Source organism: Ochotona curzoniae, unplaced genomic scaffold (genome assembly GCF_017591425.1).
Source record: "Ochotona curzoniae isolate NIBS_2020 unplaced genomic scaffold, NIBS_Ocur_1.0 contig_1014, whole genome shotgun sequence".
NCBI classification, from domain to species: Eukaryota; Metazoa; Chordata; class Mammalia; order Lagomorpha; family Ochotonidae; genus Ochotona; species Ochotona curzoniae.
Window position 1 is genome coordinate 5,192,812 of NW_024464920.1, and position 20,736 is coordinate 5,213,547.

Below are 20,736 nucleotides of genomic sequence, written 5' to 3' on the forward strand. Positions count from 1 at the left end.
CATGGGAGACCTGGAGGAAGTTCCCAGATTCCTGGCTTTGGATCTGCACAGCACAGGGCATTTTGGTCACTTGGGGAGTGAATCATCGGACAGAAGATCTTCTCTGTCTCTCCTCCTCTCTCTATATCTGACTTTGTAATAAAAATAAATAAATCTTAAAAAAAAAGATATCCATAAATTTATCCTTGTTTTTGTAAACCCCTCACTGATTTACAGACAACTGTTTAAATTTATGCTTTACTTATAAATGCTTCATTATTTTTATCTTTTAAGTTAAGCATACTTTTAAAAATTATTATTTCAAAGGTACAGTTAGAGAAAGAACTCTCCATCTGCTGCTTCACTTTCTGAACTGCCTCACTGGCTAGGGCTGGATCAATTGCCTTGGCTCCATCTGGCTCTGATGCTTTCCCAGGCACATCAGCACAGAAAGAATGGGGAGTCAAGTAGCTGAAAGCCAACGGTGCTCACACGGGATGCCAGTGTGCCCAACACTGTAACAGCCTCTACACTAAGGCGTCTTGGACAGGAACAGTTCTTAACATACACCAAGCAAATAACGTGACTCAAAAAGGAAGCAGAAAGAGGAGAAAATCTCCAATATTTAGACTTAAAAATAACTTCCTATCAAAGGAGTCTAAGATTGAGACAACATTTATTCCTACACCATTTAAGCTACTATTGGGAGAGCATCTCTTGCATATTACCTCTCTCAGCAAAACAGTCCTCACACAACAACCTTTCCTTTAAGCTCCCAAACAGTACAGTTCACCATTCCAGGGGAAATCAATACATTGAACCAAGAGATGGCCACACTGGAACCCAGGTAGTGGCTTGGTGGTGGTGGCAGCAGCAGCAAGTCCCTACTGATCCGAGAAAGGAGTCCCACATGCAGGGATTGCCTCCTTTCCTACCATTTGGACACCACTGTTAGCACTTCAGCTAATTTCCACCCAACAAAACAGCATGATATAATTATGAGAGCTTAAGTTCTAGGGCCAAAGACATGAGATAATGGATGCCTGCTCCACCACCAGCATGCTACCTTGCTTTCAATAAGTAACTCGGTACATTTCTTCCTCTGCAGAGAGGACAATCTGACAACTGCCTAATGCATTTGGTAGCCTCCCCAACCTCATCTGAGGGCCTATCTCCCAGTCTTCTTGCTCTCTCAAACTCAATGGCTCCCTTCTCAGGTATTCCTCCTCGGAAATACCAAGGACAGATTCTAATGCCTGTGCCATCTGAGTGCAACAACTAGGGTTAACAGCAATGCTCAGAATCCTACAATGCGTGTACTGTCCCACCTAAAAGGCCCATAGGGCTCCAGAAGACAAATTTTTAAAATTTTTTCTTTTTTTTTAAAGATTTATTTTATTTTTATTACAAAGTCAGATATACAGAGAGGAGGAGAGACGGAGAGGAAGATCTTCTGTCCGATGATTCACTCCCCAAGTGAGAGCGACGGCCGATGCTATGCTGATCCTAAGCCAGGATCCGGGAACTTCTTCCAGGTCTCCCGCGTGGGTGAAGGGTCCCAAAGCTTTGGGCCGTCCTCAACTGCTTTCCCAGGCCACAAGAGGGAGCTGGATGGGAAGCAGAGCTGCCAGGATTAGAACTGGCACCCTTATGGGATTCTGGAGTGTTCAAGGTGAGGACTTTAGCCACTAGGCCATGCCACCGGACCCCAAAAAGTTTTCTTAAAGAGTTTCTTCCAGGTTGGCCACCTGGGTGCAGGGTCCCAAGAATTTGGGCTGTCCTCTGATGCTTTCCCAGACCACAAGCAGGGAGCTGGATGGGAAGTGGAGCAGTGGAGCAGCCGGGACATGAACTGGTGCCCCTATGGAATCCCAGCACTTGGAGCGAGGCAAGGTTAGCTAATTGAGTATTTGCACTGGGCCCCAAGAAATCTTAATTTGTGCAGTGAAATAACCTTCAGTGTGTTTCAAAGGCTCCTGATTCATACCTTTAGCCAAAGTATCAGCAGAACAATGACTTGTAATATATTTAGCTCCTATACTTTACACTGTACCCTAGATTTTAAAGAATAACCAAGAGTAATAGAAAATACATTTGTATATTAATGCTGATAACATTTTTGACATTTTAGAGTAAGTAAAATATATCATTAGCAGAAATTTCAGGGCGCAGCGTAGCGGCCTTGTGGTTAAAGTCCTCGACTTGAACATGCCAGAATCCTATATGAGTGCTGGTTCAAATCCTGCCTGTTCCACTTGCCATCCAACTCCCTGCTTGTAGCCTGGGAAAGCAGTCAAGGACGGCCCAAAGCCTTGGGACCCTGTACCTGTATGGGAGACCTGGAAGAAGTTCCTGGCTCCCTGGCTTCGGATAGCCACAGTACCGGCCGTTGCGGTCACTTGGGAAGTGAATCATCAGACAGAAGATGTTCCTCTCTGTCTTTCCTCCTGTCTGTACATCTGACTTTGTAATGAAAATAAATAAATCTTAAAAAAAAAAAAAGAATAATTTCAGGGAGGAGCCAGAGCACTGGCTCAACAAGCTAACTTTACACATTGCAATGCCTGTACGACATATGGGTTCTGGTTCTAGTCCAGGCTGCTCTACTTCTGATCTAATAGAGCCTTACCTATTTCACCTTTAAACTACTTTTCTAGGCTTTAAAATGAGCTCTGTTCTATTTATTTCAAAGGAAAGAATAATCTAACATTTCAGCATAAAGCCAGTTACTGTCTAACAAATTCTAATCAGCAACCGCAGTATCAATCCTTTTATTTATTTATTTAGATTTACTTATTTTTATTGGAAAGTCAGATTTACAGAAAGAAGAGACAGAGAGAAAGCCAACCTGAAGGCAGGAACCAGGAGCTTCTCCTGGGTCTCCCACCCAGGTGCAGGGTCCCAAGGTTATGGGTCTTCCTCTGTTGCTTTCTCAAGTCACAAGCACTGGGGTGGACGAGAAGTGGAGCAGCTGGGACACGAACTGGCAAATACATGGGATCCCAACGCATATAAGGCAAGGACATTAGCCACTAGGTTTCTGTGTTAGGCCCCTCAGTATTAATCTTAAAATATATTAACTTACTTAAAAGAACAGATTAGTCAAAAATGTTAACTACAAGGGCAGACATTTTGTATGGCGGTTCGGATGTCACCTGAGAGGCCTGAATCCCATATTGAAATGCTGGTACAGGCTTTGCTCCCACTTCTAACTTCCTGCTAGTGCATACTCTGGGGGGCAGTAGGTGACTGCCTAAGAGGTTGGGTTCCTTCCACCCACACGGGCAACCCAGACTGACCTGCTGGCTGCTGGCTTTTGACCTTAGCAGCATGTTCCAGCTTTGCCTGCTGTAGGTGTCTTGGGAGGGGATCAAGGGATGGAAGATCCCTTTCTCTATCTCCCTGCCTTTGAAGTAAATAAAATATTAATTATAGAAAGTAGGTAGCATCTAGCACAGTGGCCTAGTGGCTAAAGTTATCGCCTTGCATGTGCTGAGATTCCCCTATGGGTACCAGTTTGTGTCCTAGTTGCTCCACTTCCTTTCCAGCCCCCTTCTTATGGCCTGGCAAAGCAGCAGAGGATGGCCCAAAATCTTGGGACCCTACACCCACATGGGAGACCTGGAAGAAGTTCCTGGCTCCTGGCTTCGGATCAACTCAGCTCTGTTGTAGCCACGTGGAAGTTAACCAGTGAATGAAAGATCTTTCTGTCTCTCTATAAATCTGCCTTTCCAATAAAAATAAATAAATCTTTTATATAAATAAATAAATCTTTTTTTTTTTTATTACAAAGTCAAGTATACAGGGAAGAAGAGAGACAGCGAAGATCTGCCAACCGATGTCTGAAGATTCACTTCCCAAGTGACCACAACGGCTGGTGCTGCGCTGATCCAAAGCCAGGAGCCAGGAGCTTCTTCCAGGTCTCCCAAGTAGGTACAGAGTCCCAAGGCTTTGGGCCGTCCTTGATTGCTTTTCCAGGCCACAAGCAGGGAGCTGAATGGTTTAGCAGGGCCAGCAGGATTAGAACTGGTGCCCATATGGGACCCACACACATTTAAGGCAATGCCTTTAACTGCTAGGTCATTGTGCCGGGCCCAAAAATAAATAAATCTAAAAAAAAAAAAGTAGATGGTTCTCATTTGAATGTTTACTCCAATTCCTTTTGCATCATCTCTATGTCTGAAGTTTTTTTAAATCAATTGTTGGCTTCAGGCTTAAATCTTACATTAAGATAACGTTGTTTCAACCTGGGACACTTCCAAGATCCAGCCTGGGCGCTGCAGCAATGGCTCCACTAGCCAATCCCCCGCCTGTAAGAGCTGACCTGGCTACTCCACTTCTCATCCAGCTCCCTGCTTACTGCCTGGGAAAACAGTGGAGGATGGTCCAAAGCCCTGGGACCTTAAACTTGCAAGGGATGCCCAAAAGAGTTCCTGGCTTCCCATCAGCTCAGTTCTGGCCATTGTGGCTATTTGGGGAGTAAACCAGGAATGAAGGAATTTTCTGTCTCTCCTCTGTGTGCCTTTCCATCAAAATAAATGTGAAAGAGAGAGAGAAAGAGAGAGATGCAGCTTGGGATAATCATGGGCTATAAAACAGACTTTTCCCCCTTTGCTTAAGTATACAGATTTTAGCTTAGTTACACCCAAAAGAATAGCAGTTCACTGAGCTTTGTGAGGCCTTCGCATCCATCCAAAAACTCCATGGTAAGTACTATTTTTTTTTCCAAAGATTTGTATTGGAAAATCAGATATATATATATAGAGAGAGAAAAGAGCTTCTGTGTGCTAATTCACTCCCTAAGTGAGCAGAACGGCCAGAATTGAGCTGATCCGAAGCCAGGATCTCCCACATGCATGCAGAGTCCCAAGGCTTTGGGCCATCCTTGACTGCTTTTCTAGGCCACAAGCTGGAGCTGGATGGGAAGCAGGGCTAACGGGACATGAATCAGCACTTATATGGGATCCTGGAGCTTGTAACATGAGAATTTAGCTATTAGGCCATCACGTTAGTCCCGTTAAGTACTATTTCTTTGCTAAGAAGTAAGAAAAAAATTAAGGAATGTAGCTACTATCATCCATTTCACCTTGTAAGTGGTAGAGCAAAAATCTGGACCAGGACAAGCTGGCTTGCTGGTTTGTACCCTGAAGCCAAGGCCTTACACTGCCTGTCCTAAATGGAGAAACATTTCTTCAGTCTGTGCCATGTTTTCTGCCTGTTAGGAAAGGTGGGCAGGTAGGAGAGAGAGAAGACGTGGCTAGTGGTGGCTTGTGAAAAAGTCAGTCTAGGCACTCATGCCTGCAGGGTCCTCCATCCCAACAGAGGTACTTACTCAGAAAAGCCTTTCCACTTCAGCAGATACTCCACCTGCCCCTTAACCACGCGCCTGTCTAGAACCTTCTCCACCACGTACTCCTCCTCATCCTCTGAAGAAGAACTGTCCGCTGTCCTCTTGGTTTTCTTTCCCATGTTGCACGCTGTTGCCCTGAAGGACTAAGGTCACGGGGTTTCTGCAAAGGGGAGGACAGATGGTTAGGAACCCATGCGCAGGGCTGTGGGAGTCTTGGCCTCTTGGACTGGGGGGGCAGCACCCCAACACAAAGTTGCCATGCAGTTTTCTGGGTCTTGAATCACTCTATTAAGGAACCCTAGGAATTTGATTAAAAAACGGGCTCATCTTCACTTCCCCAGGTACAACTTTCTCCTCAACTCAAGAGATCAAAATTATTAGGTAGTGGGATTCTTCTAACTTCAGAAAGACAAGCAGGACTGTGGTGGACCAGAACTCAAGAAATGTGGAAACCCTTTGGATAACTAAACCAAGATGGAATGAAAATCTTTCCCTCTGTGGTGAATAAGCGTCTTTATTGAAAAAGAAAGAAATGAAAAGCTACCGAAATGTAACTATTCTCTGTTCAGAGCATTTTGACCGTCTCAGTGCAGCACAAACACGACCTGCCCAAGCAGCTCTCGCCACATTTCCCATGACTCGGTACATTTCCCTTGAACAAGTTGAGCTTGTCCCTTTGCAGCATACATCAGTGTCCAACAGCAAGGCTGACATCTTTAACACACTAAGTCTCCTCTCTAGCCAGCTCATGTGGTGGCGAAAGGGAGGCAGGAAGGGGAAAAAAAATACCCCCAAATTAAAAATTACCAAAATGGTTCCAGAATTCCCCAAAGCTCAACTAAGGCAAACAGTGAAGGAGGCAGCTCTCCTCTTAAGTTGACTCTGGGCCAAAGGAAGGGGAGGAGAGGGCCTCTGGCCCCAGACTCCACATCAACATGAAGTCTCCTGGAAACACAGAAGAACCATTCAGAGGCCCCAGGAAAGCCCAGGGAGGCAACACAAATGGAAACTGAGTTAAGCTCAGAAATATGCACGGTAGGGGGTGCTCAACAGAGAAGCCAGTTTTCAAAATTCCCACCCTGTTGTCACTCATCATTTTTACGAATTCTTCCTTAGCCGTGCTAAATGGTGCCTCCAGTCTGCATGAGAAGGAGAAGGAATTGTTTTCTTAGCTGAACTCCATTTTCATTTTGCTTTTCCTCTGGAAAGCTGTTACTCAGCACTCTGCAATCCTTCCATCTTGACCACTCCCAGGAACAGGGAGGGTCACCACTAACCTCAGAATCATGTTCAAGGAGCATAAAATTGCATCGATCAATTCAAATTAGCAAAATCTAAGAAATTATTATAAGGAACATATAGTTGGAAACCAATCTCAAACTTCCTAGCATTAGGAATGCCCACCTAACTATTTACTTGTATCTATTATTGCCCTATCATAAAATAAGTTTTCACTAAAATACTTGATTTGGAAGAGGGAGTAGTGGGAGAATGTAGGCAAGGGTTTTTCTGAATTTAGCTCAGGTGGTCCTAAGCTGCAAGAAAATATATCTGAGTTGGTTTATTTAACATACAAACAGCCTTCGACCTCACTAGAGACAGGAAATGTCATATTCCAGGGAGAGTACCCTACCCCCACCCCCACTCACCTTGGAATTTCCGGGAGCTGAGCAGTTGAGGTCAGAGCGCTGGGGTTAAAGCCAGCCCCATGTTAGATGCATGCAGTTAAGCATTGTGGCTATGGCCTCCCCTGCCTCACCAGGAAAAAAAAAAAAACCCACTAAGATTTACATATGTGTTCTTCAGTTTGAAAGAGGAAAGGGGAAAATTTCCTTTTGTACCTTCATGCAGAAGAGGAGCCCCAAAGGTAGATGAATGGGGGGTTCCCTCCTTTACCTACCGGATCGCCCCAGTTCTTTCTTTCCCTCTGGGCTAACAGGAGGGGCCTCCCCTCCCAGGTCTAGGGCTTGGCGGGCTGGCAGCTCCCCCGCCCCCTCCCAGCTGCCTGGGCGCCACTGCGCAGCTGTCCCAGTCCGTTGCCATGGCAACTGGCAGCCGTACTAGACTAAGGGGGAGAGGCAAATGGAAAAGTTAAAAGGCTTAACTTTCCTTTTCAACGGAGACTGGGTGAAGAAGTTGGAGGGGAGCTTCCTTGGTCTCAAGGCTAAGGCATTCAGAACTCCAGGGAATTGGTTCTTGAGTTTTAAATCCAAAACCTGCGCTTATTCTTAGAGTACTGTAAATTAATCAATAGCATTTGAAGATCATTTAACAAGATTACAGCCCAACTAGCAGGAAGAAAGGAGAAAGGCTGGGTCTTTATACAACATCAGTACAAATCACCCACTCCCTAATGCAGCCCACCCAAAGCACTTTGAACAAGGCCTTTCCACCATCTGTCACTGAACAGATAATTAAAATTGCTTGGGGGGGGGAGAAATAACAGGAAAGGGGGGAGGGGAAGTATTTTAAAGATACAACCTTCCTTCTTGGGAAGGATTACAGGATAGACTATCCACTTAGAGGCACTACCCCCCCAAAAACCTTTCTATCGATATAATAGGTGGTGAAAAAAAATCCCTAAATATAGCAGTTACAGAAGAGAAATAGTCTGGCCAGAACCATTACCACTGAACTGAAAGCAGTTTTTGTTCTTTGTTTTTGTAATGCTCTGTGTTCTGCTATCAATCAGATTTCTTAATGAGTACTACCTACTGGATACACCATTCATATACAACTATGAGATGAGTTAGACTAGGTAGTATGCAGTTAGGGCATTCTGGGTCCCTAAGTCATTTTTCCTCAAACATAAACAGTATTTTCCCCACCATGTCTTGAATTCACCAGAGCTGTCTCTCCTGAGACAAGTGCACATCTTATCAGGAATGCTTCCCCAAGAGACAAGGGCAACATTAACATATCTATTTCCCTCCTGAAGGATCAGCCCCATTCTGTCTTCCCCATTGCCAAGGAGGAGGGCTTCACACTGGCCTCTTCATCATTAGAAAGGGACCAAGGAAGTTGGCCAGTGACACCTTTCTGGCCTTTTGTCCCAAGGCCAGGTACCATGGAAACTAGGAATTCTCTTTGTTTATGGAGAAACATCTTTGAGCTAAACCTTTAAAAGACGCTTTCCCCACCACTGATATGGGATTTTTTTTATTTTTCCTCCTGCCACTATGGCAGAGGATTTCAAAGCCCCCTCTGGTCACTAGGATGGGAGTCTCCGTTCTCAACTTTTTCTAATAAATCTTACTTTAAAACTAAACTGTGTCCACAGGAAAATTCTTTCCTGCGAGACAAGAATTGAGGTTGCTGCCGTACTCGGGGTCAAAAACCCTACAACATAACAAATTCATATATCCCTAATTCTTGGCAGTGAGACTCGTACAAGGCAGGCATACTTAGAGACGAAGGTCCTATATTTTTTTCCTCCCAGTCTAACAAACCATTCAGCTCTAAATCCCGACTCTTGAACAGACACGAAACTTTCTAGTGCCACAGGCTGCTACCATGGCCAGTAAAGAAAATGGACAACCTAAGAAAAAGAAAAAAAAAAACTAACAAAAACAGGGAATGATGACTATTTTGGCCATCAAACAGAAGAAGCTACAGGGTGTGAGAACAAAGTTGTGGGTTTTTTTTTTTTTTAAATCACAGGGGCCTTGCTTAAACCTGAATGGAGCCATCAGGAAGGAAATGGAGGGAGGCGGAGAAACCCTGCTTTTTAACCTCAACATTACCAGTTAACCAAAAAATTTAAACAGCGGTCGGACTGATTCATTTGCCACGGTCATCCTGGGAAAACATTTTAGATCTAATCCTGGATTAAAGCAGAGCAAATGAAGCTTACTACCTGTATTCCACGCAAAGTATGGCCCCTGAAAGAGAACTTCTTGTAAAAATATATTAGAGCGAAGACAACAGCAGGAAGGAAGTGACCTCCCAAATTCCAAAGCCAGCAACCCCCTAACACGGGTAGCACCTCCCACATTCAACAGTAAGCGGAAGCGTGTCCTTGTTAACTAGATGCATTCACAATGAGATCGAGTAGGTATGCTCTCCCCCAAGGGTCAAATACCCTCATTCTTTCAAACTCAGAAAACCCTGGAAATGGCAGAATGAAAAGCTTAGTGCTTACTCCGTGAAGGGATAAGGGACAGAAAAAATGACATCAACCACTAATGTTTTGGCAAAATGTTTCAGAAAAAGCAAAGCAAAAAGCAACAAGGAAAGGGCCAAAGTTATTCTGTTGTGTATTGCTCGCCCAAGCAAAAAATAAAGATTCCAACGCATCCCCTCCTACCCACCCTTAACAACTGCTGAAAAGGACACACAAGCTGAGGTCCCTGGCTCTTCGGGAAATGGGTTTTGTAGCAGCTGACAAATCGAATTGGGCCTGATGCCAGGAGTCAAGAGTCCAACCATAATATCCTTTAAAGAATGGCATGCAATTGTCTTGTAAATCTCTCGGACAGTCACAGATCAGGAGCTGGCAAGGATGACGACATAGTTCTGATGGAATGTGTCTTATCTTAACCTTGAAGTTACAGATCTGTTCAGGAGCAGCAGTAAGAAATGAGAAATGCACTCAGACATCGAAGGGGACATAATTCTCTTTTAGACAGTGCGACCCAGTGTATTAGGGTCAAATGAAACACAAAGCCAGACGGGACAATTTAAGGGCTAGAGCAGGAGGGACCAGATAACACATGGAGAGAATGGTGGCTCATGCTGCATTTTGGAGGGGGCAGGGGCTGCGTGTGGAAGTTTTTCCATATGAGAAATGAGACAGGGATGGCAGGATGATGGAATGATTAAGGTGGAATCCTGATACTGTGGCAGGAAGAGAGGATGAGCCTCTGCAAGCATGCAACCTTATCCTTGTGGAAAGCTCCGTGGAAAGGGGAGCTTAGCTACTCCAGTTTCCAGGGCCTTCCAAGCAGAACAGCTAGCTAGCTAGCTGTCTCCGCATGTGCACTTTGGTAAAAGTATCAGCCAGTACGGACACGTTGTAGCCACTGAAGCCCAGAACATGGAGAGGAGCAGCTCCTCCACCCTTATCAGCAAAGCAAGGCAGATTCACTTTGGGGACTCTGAATGTTGCGGGGGGGGGGGGGGGGGGGGGGGGGAGGGGGAGCATCCTAAATTAGGGAGGCAGTGAGAAAGCTTTGAGAAAACATCAAAGAACTTGGTGGTCGGGCACAGTCAGAACCCACATTCCAAACTGCTGATAGGAGGTTCTTTTCACCAATGAATCTTGGAAGGAAAAAAATAAAAAAGGAAAGAAGTGAAGCATAAAGAGGGAAAAGGATTCCACACATTATAAGGGCAAAAAAAATTTTTTTTAATGTAGGTCCCATTTTCAAAGAACAATTACAAGAAAACGGGTGATCGAAAGAACAAAGATGGAAGGGCCCGCCCTTTGGCATCAATCAATGTTGGAGTTGCAGAACCACCCACAGAGGACCCTGGCATCATCTGCTAAGGCTCTGCTCTAGTCATTATTTTCAAAGCCAGCTGCCCTGGTGACTCTTCTTAGTTCTTGGTGCAGCATATTTTTCTTTTCAACACTTTTGCATAAAAGCAGATATAATTCTAGATTTTTCACTAAGCTTTATTTTTATTGCTGTATATTATCTCACCGAACTACCCACTAAATTATCTTCCAGAAAGGAAATCCAAGGGCTAAGAAGCAGGGGCATCATTTGCCCCAGGCCTGAGAAATTCCCACTGTTCCCACTGATACCCTTCAGGCCAATGGGGGAAGGGTGGCTTAGGGGAACATTACATTGTCAGGCACAGCATCTTCAAAGCATTCTCTGTATAGTCTTATTCAGCAAATAATACTGATGAAAATAACCCAAATTTACAGAAATCAACCGTTTTCATCTGCTCCAAGTCCTTTACTCTTTATGGACCTGGAAGTTGCACTGGTCTTAGGAATGTAACACACAGCATAAAACCAAAATACCCTCTATAAAAATGCTTCCTTGTGCTGGATTTATGATTTCCAAAGTATCAGTTATGTGGCATTTTAACAAAAACACAGCACAGAGATGCACATTATAGCTGTCCCAGCTGTCTCAGGTTTTGTTAAATGGGCTGATGCCTATCATTCCACCTCCAGCAAAAAGTCCATGAGCACCCAATTCAAGAGGAGTTAAAAGCTTTTTAAATGTCTATTTAAGAGACTGGATTAGGAGAGAGTTGAGGAGGAAGATTAACTGTGGTCGTTAACACCCCTATCATTAACAAGCCACATAGAGACAACACAAACTTTATTAATAGACAGGAGTGCGGAGAGAGGAAACGCTCTCTGGGCAGCACAGCTCCACTTCATAATCCTTTAGACATGAGGCGAAGGCTCTGCTTCAACCAGCCACAGAACCCTTCTGTGGCCAAGTAAATGTTTGTCAATTATCCAGGTATCCTGCTTCAGTGGGTACGAATTGTTTATTCTTTTACATTTACACATGAACATTATAAATGGAGATAAAGGCTGCTTTATAAATTCTATTTAGTTGTACAGCCCCCAAGACCATATCACTGAGGACCTCAATTCTGCTTAAAGTTCTGCCTGATAAACTGATTACATATAGTGTAAATACATATAACTTTAAAGACTTATTTGACAGAGTGACAGAGGAGGGGGAGATCTGCTGGCTTACTCCCCAAATAGCTGCAAAGGTGAGAATTGTACAGGTCAAAGTAAGGAGCCTGGAACTCCATGTGGGTCCCCCGGGTAGCTAGGAGGGGCCCAAATACTTGCGGCATGATTGGCTGTCTTCCTAGGTGCAACAGCAGGGAGCTGGACCAGAAGTGAATAGACTAGACTTGAGCCAACATTCCTATATGGGATGCTAGCAGCTGCTTAACTCAATACAATTCTGATTGTGAATTTTTAATTACTTTTACTTATTTGAAAAGCAGAAAGATAAAACCAGAAGCATCTTAGACCTACTAGCTCACACCCTAAGTGCCTGAATAGCCATGACCGGCCCAAAAGCCAGCAGTTCAATATTCAATTCAGATCTTCCAGGTGGGTGACAAAGGCCCAATTACTCAAGCCGTTGCCTGCTGCCTCCCCAGTGTGTACATTCGCCTGAAGTTGGAATCGGAAAGAGTCAGGACTTGAACACAGGCACTTCAATAGGGGATGCAGCCCCGAATGTCATCTTCACCAGCCCTAGTGTCCAATCAATGTCCACCCCTAAGCTGGTCTATTTAACTTACAAATTCTTAATATCTCACAATGATTTGATGTAGCATTGTTCCCCTCACCCCCAGTTTAAAAATTCCCCATCCCCCAACTCATATCTACTGAATCAACTTTCAGTTTTCCCTTAAATTTATTTAGGCTGCTTCTAAACCCAATCTTCCTGGTCAAGAGGTTGGATATCCAACTGTTCCAAAATTTATGAGAAAGCAGAACTTGGCACCATCATGGGAAATGTCTTCCAGATGGTGGTTTCCAACAACTCTACCTGTAGAATGCACTGACTCCTCTCAAGGCCCCACACGCTCAGGTGAGTGTTAATCCCATACTCATTCTTCCCTTAATCAAATATGATGAAGCACGACCTGTAGACTGTCACCAATCTCAAAGAACCTGACGAGTTCATCATAAATTTTAAGACAAATGGGTAATAGCAATCCTTAGTGGACTGCCATGAATCTTAGATTTATACACTGCTTTGGCAGATCATGCTTCCAAAACGTGAAAGAGTGAGCAGAACTGAAATATCACTACCAAATAAAATCATAGCCATGTGTTTTCCAAAACTCATCATTGGCAGATGTTTGGCCTAGTGGCAGAGATGCTGTGTGGAACGCCTACCTCCCAACCCCTAGTGCCTCTTACAGTCCTGGTCTCACATCTGATTCTGGCTTCCTGCTGATGTGCACCCCAGGAGGCAGCAGGTGTGTCAGTGGCTAGGACTCTGCCACACAGGTTGGAGAGGCAGACCGAGTTTCAGGCTTTGGCCTGGCTAGTCCTGGCCACTTACCTGCAGCATCTGAGGAATGAACCAATCCTGAGAACTCCCTCTGTTTGCTCAAATATATAAATCAGACATATCAGTCCTTTCACTTGCATTACCCAGTCTGCACAAATTTTGGACACCAGCAGCTTGCGGGTCGCAAATCCTCTCCATGTCATTTCAACAGATCAATCTAGGTTCTCCCTGTCTCAGTTAGTAAACACTGAAGACACATGAAAATCTGCATGGCCGTAAACTGGAATCTCTAAAGCATTGATAATTTAACTGTGGAGAAGATACTAGAATTTAAACCAATATACTAAAAACTGATTAATACATGCTGTCTGAAAAGGAATTTTTATATAACTGGAGTAAGAAATATCTCAGGCTGTAAAACTTCATGGAGTAAAAGAATATTTCTTCAACAAATGGCATAATTTTGTGCTTCACTATCACCTGGTATATTTGCAACATGAATTATGTTGAAGGCAGAGCCTACAATTTAGATAAATAAAATCAAGCCAGTATTGAATTTTTCCCAACCTATACGAAGGTATCCTTGGCAGCTCCTGGGCTATCTATTATGATCCTGACCAATTTCTCTCTATAGCAATTTAAAAGCTGTAAAAAAAAATACATAATGGTTGATGACAGGAGAAACAAACCCACACCAGAAGTTATTGAACCTTGCAGATCTTTGCAAGTGTGTCTCTATTGACATTTAAGTGTGAGTTACTATGCCACAATATCATAAAAGTGTACTCTATACTTCAGATATATTGATACTGAAATGCAAAGAAAGGCCACCATCAGATAAACGGCTCCAAGGATGGCCAATCTCAGACCACCCAGTTCTTCAACTCAATGTTTTGACGTGTTACTTAAGAAAAGGAGAATTTTTCTATCTTCTTTTTGTCTAGTTTTCAACTACATTCCCAATTCAAATCCTATGCCAAAATAATGATTCATATAGTAACTCTGATCCTTGCCCTAAAATTGTGTGGTTGGCTATGGGATATTTACTAGCATTAAGCACTGTATTGGCACCGACTCTATTCTAGTGTCAAGTGAAGGGCTAAGGACATTAAGTTCCTTCTTGGTTAAGTCAGCACTAGTCTGGCCGTCTCTGAAGACTGTTACAGAAAAGCTACAACAATGCCAACTTGTGAAAACAGTTGGGTATTTCAGGACTAAGAGTAAACAGATGTGTGCCTACCATAACTAGATCACCAAAGAGTTAAACCTTACAGTTCATATAACTTCCAACTTTAATGGCCTTATCTGCTCCACTTATCTCAAATCTACTAGGGAAAAAGAACTAGAAATCACTTTGAAAAATTAAAAGTTGGGCCTGGTGCAAGGGTGTAGCGGTTAAAGTCCTCGTCCTGAACCCGCCGGGATCTCATATGGGTGCCAGTTCTAATCCTGGCTGCTCCACTTCCCATCCAGCTCCCTGCTTGTGGCCTGGGAAAGCAGGAGAGGATGGCCCAAAACCTTGGGACCCTGCACCAGCATGGGAGACCTGTAGGAAGCTCCTGGCTTTGTACTGGCTCAGCGCCAGCTGTTGTGGCTGCTTGGGGAGTGAACCATCGGAAGAAGATTTTCCTGTCTCTCCTCCTCTCTGTATTTCTTCCTTTCCAATAAAAATAAATAAATCTTAAAAAAAAAAAGATAAATTAAATGTTTAAGTTTAATGTTTGATATTGGATGAAATGAAAAACAATGAATACTTAGGTGTTTTCAATTTTTCTGGAAGTCTGTATAGAAATATTCAGGATTTCTTCCTTAAGGATTTGCTAAAATTCACCAGGGAAGCTACCTGGGACTGTTGTTTTCTTTGTGGGATAGTTTTTAACCACAAATTTCACTTCCTTAATATATACAAAATTAATGGGTTCCATATTTAAGTGAGATTTCAAGACACGTAGCATAATTTTTCATAGTATTTCTTTATGACTTTTACAATGTCTGTAGATCAGCAACCCTTATTTCTTTACAGTCATTTGTAACTATTTCTCCCAATATATCAATTTCTGGGATCAGCTGTCAGGTGTCTGATACAGCAGAACTGCTGCTTAGGACGCCTGCATCCCACACTGGGGTCTCTGGTTCGAGTCCCGAGTCCTCTGCTTCTGGCCCAGTTTCCAAATGTATACCACAGGAGCTAGCAGGTGATGGCTCAACTCCTTGGGCACCTGCCATCACATGGAGATGCAGATGGAGGCCTGGCTACTGCAGCCATTTGGGGAATAAACCTGCAAGTAGATCTCTGATCTTCAAGTCAAATTAATATAGCTTTAAAAAAGTTGTAAGGGGCCGATGTTGTGGAGCACCAGGCAGAGCTACTTGCAATCAAGCTCCCAGGTAATGTATTTTGGCAAAGTGTACCACAGACACACAAGTGGGAGACCCACATGGAGTTCCTAGCTCCTGGCTTTGGCCTGGCCCAGCCTATCGCCAGCATTTGGGACATGAACCAGCAGATGGAAAATCATCTCTTTAAAGGGGGGACAATTTTAAGAATTATTTGTATTGGAAAACCTGATACAAAGAGACAAGGAGAAAGAGACCCTCCGTCTACTGATTCACTACCCAAGCAACCACAATGGCTGCAGATGAGCTGATCTAAAGCCAGGAGCTTCTTGTGAGTCTTCCACGTGGGTGCAGGGACCCAAGGCTGCAGGCCATTCTCTGCTGTTTTCCCAGGACACAAGAGGGACCTGGCATGAGATGCTGGCACTTGCAAGAGAAGATTAGGCAACCAAGTCATCATGCCAGCTCCAAGGAAAGAAAAAAGGTTTTTTATCTTTAAAAAAGAAAAAAGTATTCATTTTTATTGGAAAGGCAGATATACACAGAGAAGGAGAGATAGAGAGGAAGATTATCCATTCGCTGATTCAACCCCCAAGTGGCCACAACGACTGGAGCTGAGCTGACCCAAAGCCAGGAGCCCTGAGTCTCTTCTGGATCTCCCACGCAGGTACAGGATCCCAAAGCTTTAGCCCATCCTCTGCGGCCCTCCCAGGCCACAAGCAGGGAATTGAATGGGAAGCGGTCACTAGGACACAAACCAGTGCCCGTATGGGATCCTGGCGCGTTCAAAGGCGAGGACTTTAGCCACTAGGCTATTGTGCTGAGCCCTAAGAAAAATTTTAAGCCAACTTTCAGTGTCACTGATTTTGTCTTATTTTCATTTTATATTTCATTAGTTACTGTTTGGATATTTGTTATTGCCTCCCTTCTACTTATTTTGGGTTTCATTTACTCTTTTAAAAGGTCCTTATAAACAGGACCATAAATCACTGATTTTGTATCTGCTTTTATACTAAATACTATCAGTTTCCCTCCAAGTACTGCCTTAACTGCATCCCTCACAAGTGTTACATCATGTTCTCATTTTCATTTGGTTCAAAATGCTTTCTAATTTTATGATTTCCTCTTTGGTCCAACTTACTTAGAAGTATAGTTCATAGTTTCTAAATATATGTGGGCTGTCTAGATGCCTTACCATATTGATTTCTAATTTAGTTGCACTACAGCCAGAAAACATAGCTCACACGATCGAATCCTTTTGAATTTGAGACTTGTTTTATGACCCAGAAGATGCGGGTAAATGTCCCACATGCACTTGAAAAGCCATTCTGCTGATGGTGTGAACTGTCCTATAAGTGTCATTATCAGGTTAGATGATGGTGTTGGTGAGGTCTTCCACTTCCTTATTGATTTTCTGCCTTGTTTATCAATTACTGGGAGAGGTATTGAAATTTTCAAATATAATCACAAGCATCTATTATTGCACTTAGATCTTTTAGCTATGTAAATATTTAGGATTGTTAGATCCTGTGGATGAAATGATGCCTTTATTAACCTCTGGGTGTTAACTCACTCAGTGATTTCTTAAGTCTGTTATGGAAAAAGAGCAAGAAAATACTTTGAAAAACACATAGGAAACAGAAGGTAAAATATTTAACAGCAGAGGAAGTTAAAAAACAACTTTAATGGATTTCCTGAATTATCTGCAAGTTTTATCTATGCCTGTCTCCAAATACTCATATAAATGAGGCTTGCCTATGTTTTATCAGATCTTTAGACATAATTTATTGTTGTGAAATACTGAACAAATTAGCAGTATATTAACCTCCACAACTCCCTGTGAGGTGAGTCTGATTTAGGGATGAGAAACAAGGCACATGGAGTTCAAGGATTTGCCTCAGAAAGCAAACTTACAGCTCCCAGCCTGTTAACTGACCTTTTTTAGCACGGGGCATTTTATTCCGACATAATTATGCCTGCTCGCTCAGATACGAGCTTGCCTTATTTTGAGAAACACAGATTACAATCAGAGAAATACTTCAATTCAATTTGGTTCCTCCTCTTCACGGAAGAAATAAATAATGAAGATGTTATAAAACTTGATCTTGAAGCAGTTCTTTCAAGTACATTATCTCAATCTCCTGCTTTCTAGCGTCCTCCCTTGTGAGGAATCACAATGGAACAGGCATCCAGTAAGTCTGGAGATTAAAATCGCATGTGAAAATTTTTCACTCCGTCCATGACCCAGTTTCAGGAAGTAAAAAAAAAATCTGTGTTTAATTTGGATGAACTATTATTACCGGAAGAGGAAATCTAGACTATACAATCCTCAGCCTCACTAGGAAGAGAAGGAAAACAACTCGGGAAGTCCACTACCTGCTGCGTAGAAAATCTTTTCTTCAAAAAGGTTTAAGCACAATTAGTAAGGACTGGTTCCTATTTCCATGTCAGTACCCAGTATCCTCAACAGCTGACACTCAGCCTACACCTCAGTCTCTGGGCCTTGAGGTCTTTACCATCACCACCATGAGGTTTGCCCAAAATATTAGAATACATTTTTTTTTTCCCACCACATTTTAAACCATGGGCTTAAAAGATTCAAGGTGATGTAAAAGTCACTTCCTAAAAGCCTTAGGTCATAGAAAGCTGTATGCCAGCACTTCCCTAACTCCTTTAAGATGAAGCAGCTACAGCCCAAACAAGGTAATATCCCTTTGGTTTACGGCAGAAGCATGACTACAACTCAGCTTTTTTAGTCTTATTTTTCATTTACCTCTTAAAAAAAAAGTCCTAACTAAAACTTAAGGGCCCAGTGCTGTGTTCTAGCAGGTTGACTCGCCAGCTGCATCCCAGTTGGATTCCTAGCTGTTCCCCTTTTGATCCAGCTCCCTTTCTGCTAATGCTTCATGCACCGTGTACTTGAGTCCTTTTACCCATATGGGAGACCCAGATGGAGTTCCAGATCTATTTCTTCCCTTCCATACCTTTGCTTTTAAATAAATAAATCTTTCAAAAAAGAACCTGAGTTTTTCTGGAGTAAGTCCAGTTTACCTGAAGTTTGGCGAGTCAGGGTGTAAGTAACCTGAACAGTGGCCCCCAATTCAGATGTGCATCAAACCCCTGAGACAGATGAGCATTACCTTAGACTAGAAACAGCAAAACACGCTGGCCGAGACAAGATACACAAGAGAACTCAATCCTGGGCCATCCAAGCCGACCCTAAGGGAGAGCACGCGTGCTTTCAGGAGCCAGGCAGAGCGAGCTCTAAAACGCAGAAAGGTGGAAACACAACAGGGCCATGAGGTCACGAGCTAAGACAAACTGTGCACCACCGGGGTCCCCAAGGGCTGAGGAGGAGCCCTGGACCCCTCCACACTCCCACTGCAAACCACTGTTTGTGCTACTTTGCTATGGCAGCCACAGGAAATACAATCTAAAACTCCTAGGGAGTAGGTGCTTTCCCACTAGTCAGGATTCCCATTTCCCTCGCTGGAGGGCCTGAGTGGGACACCTGGACGCCAGCTCCTCCCGCCAGATTCCCAACGCGATTCCATGCGGTAGCAGTCAAGGCCCAAGTTCCTGCCGCCCACCAAGGACACCTGGACTGACTCCTGAAGTCCTGTTGGCCCCTGCAAGCAGTGATTGTCTCAAAAAATAAGTAACACAAACTGAACAAACATAAAACCACTTCCAGGTCCAGAAAAAAAAATGTGCTTGACGTAACCCTAGGAAATACCTGCAACTTCGTGTATCATTTCAAAGGGTAAACTGAGGCAACCACAGGACATTATAATTTACCCAAATATAAACTGGCAGACCTGAGAAGGCAAACCCAGAAAGGTCTAATATTTACATAGTTGCTCCCAAGAGCAGTGTAGGTTTTTCCACAAACACTCTAGCTGGTGGAGCTCATGGACAGACTAAACATAGGCAGCAGTTGTCACTGTGGGTGTTCTGCCAGCACAAGTGTAAAGTTGTCATCAGAAATGAATATGTGGCTTCAAGTGGCCTACAAAAATCCAACAAAGCTGCATCTTGGTCTCTGCTCAAGCCAAGCTGCTCAGGGCGACCTGGAATCCTTCCTATTCGCACCATGATTAGTTAAAGTCATCCTCAGTAAGCAAGGCAAGAAAAGCAAAGTTTGTCAGAGAAAACAGATGAATGCCCAGAATCCAAGTTCATGAATAATGATGTGTATAAGTAATCATACTAAGTCAAAAGGTATTCCCGCTAATTTATTGCTTTTAACATCCATTATTTATAGCACAGCTTTAGGTCCAATCTCATGCAAAGTGAATGGAAATAAAAACACCAGGTGAAAGAACAAGTCAGGGGGAGTTACTTAATACCTCAACCAACACAGAGCAGACTCCCTAGTGTGCCTCAGGGACCTTTGCACCCTGGCTACCGAAGCTTTTTCTTTTTTCAGAGTATTCTCAAGGGCTCTGAGGCCCCCTAGACTTAGAATGAGCCAGTCATTTCAGATGTAAGCTTTTCTTCTCTCCCCAGTTATCACCCTGCTCACCCAGCATTTAATCACAGCTAGCTAGTCATCAGTTTCCAGGAAGACTGGTGAAGGTGTGACATTGCCCCTGTCTGTGAACACCACGTTTTGCTTTAGTCACTGTAGCACTGCTCCAACATGGAGCACAAGGGCCTTCACTTTCCAACAGCTGCTCTGTATGTAGACCAAAACAGATTCTCCAAAGGAAAAACTTAAAACTCAAAGTTTTTAATATTTTCCATGTGACAGTCTCAGAATTTCAACGAAAAAAAAAAATCCACTAAAGTGACACCAGCAGAGGGAGTGTCTCTCACAACGGAATAGACCTCACAATACAAAATTTCCAACTCTAAGTTTTGGTTTAGGTCTGTAAGTCTTTTCAAGTAAAAGCGCATCAGTCCAGCACCTAATAAAGGGTCATCAACAATCTGTTCAGGAACCCAGGCGGCTGGGGCTGGAGCCGGGAGGAATCTCCTCCAGAGGAAGTCGCAGGGAGTTGATCTGGGTGTCCAAGACTTCTGATCAATTGCTTCACACCCCTTTCCCCACCCAGGTACCTAGGTAACCAGTCTGTAAGCTGCTGGGGAAATCTATTCGGTGGCAACTGA

General features: G+C 43.5%; 1 protein-coding gene across 5 annotated transcripts in view; it reads right to left on the minus strand.

Moving 5' to 3' along the window:
• CBX5 (chromobox 5) overlaps window positions 1–20,736 on the minus strand; it is a 40,191-nt gene that overhangs the window by 17,021 nt on the left and 2,434 nt on the right. For 2 of the 5 annotated variants that reach the window (XM_040979891.1, XM_040979913.1), the window contains exon 2: window positions 5,312–5,489. In XM_040979891.1, coding sequence (XP_040835825.1) covers window positions 5,312–5,448 — 137 coding nt within the window. In that variant the 5' untranslated portion in view covers window positions 5,449–5,489. Of the gene's footprint in view, window positions 1–5,311; window positions 5,490–6,978; window positions 7,110–7,229; window positions 7,259–18,764; window positions 18,889–20,736 lie in introns of those variants that run through there. The other 3 variants (XM_040979905.1, XM_040979897.1, XM_040979887.1) reach the window with 3 other exon arrangements.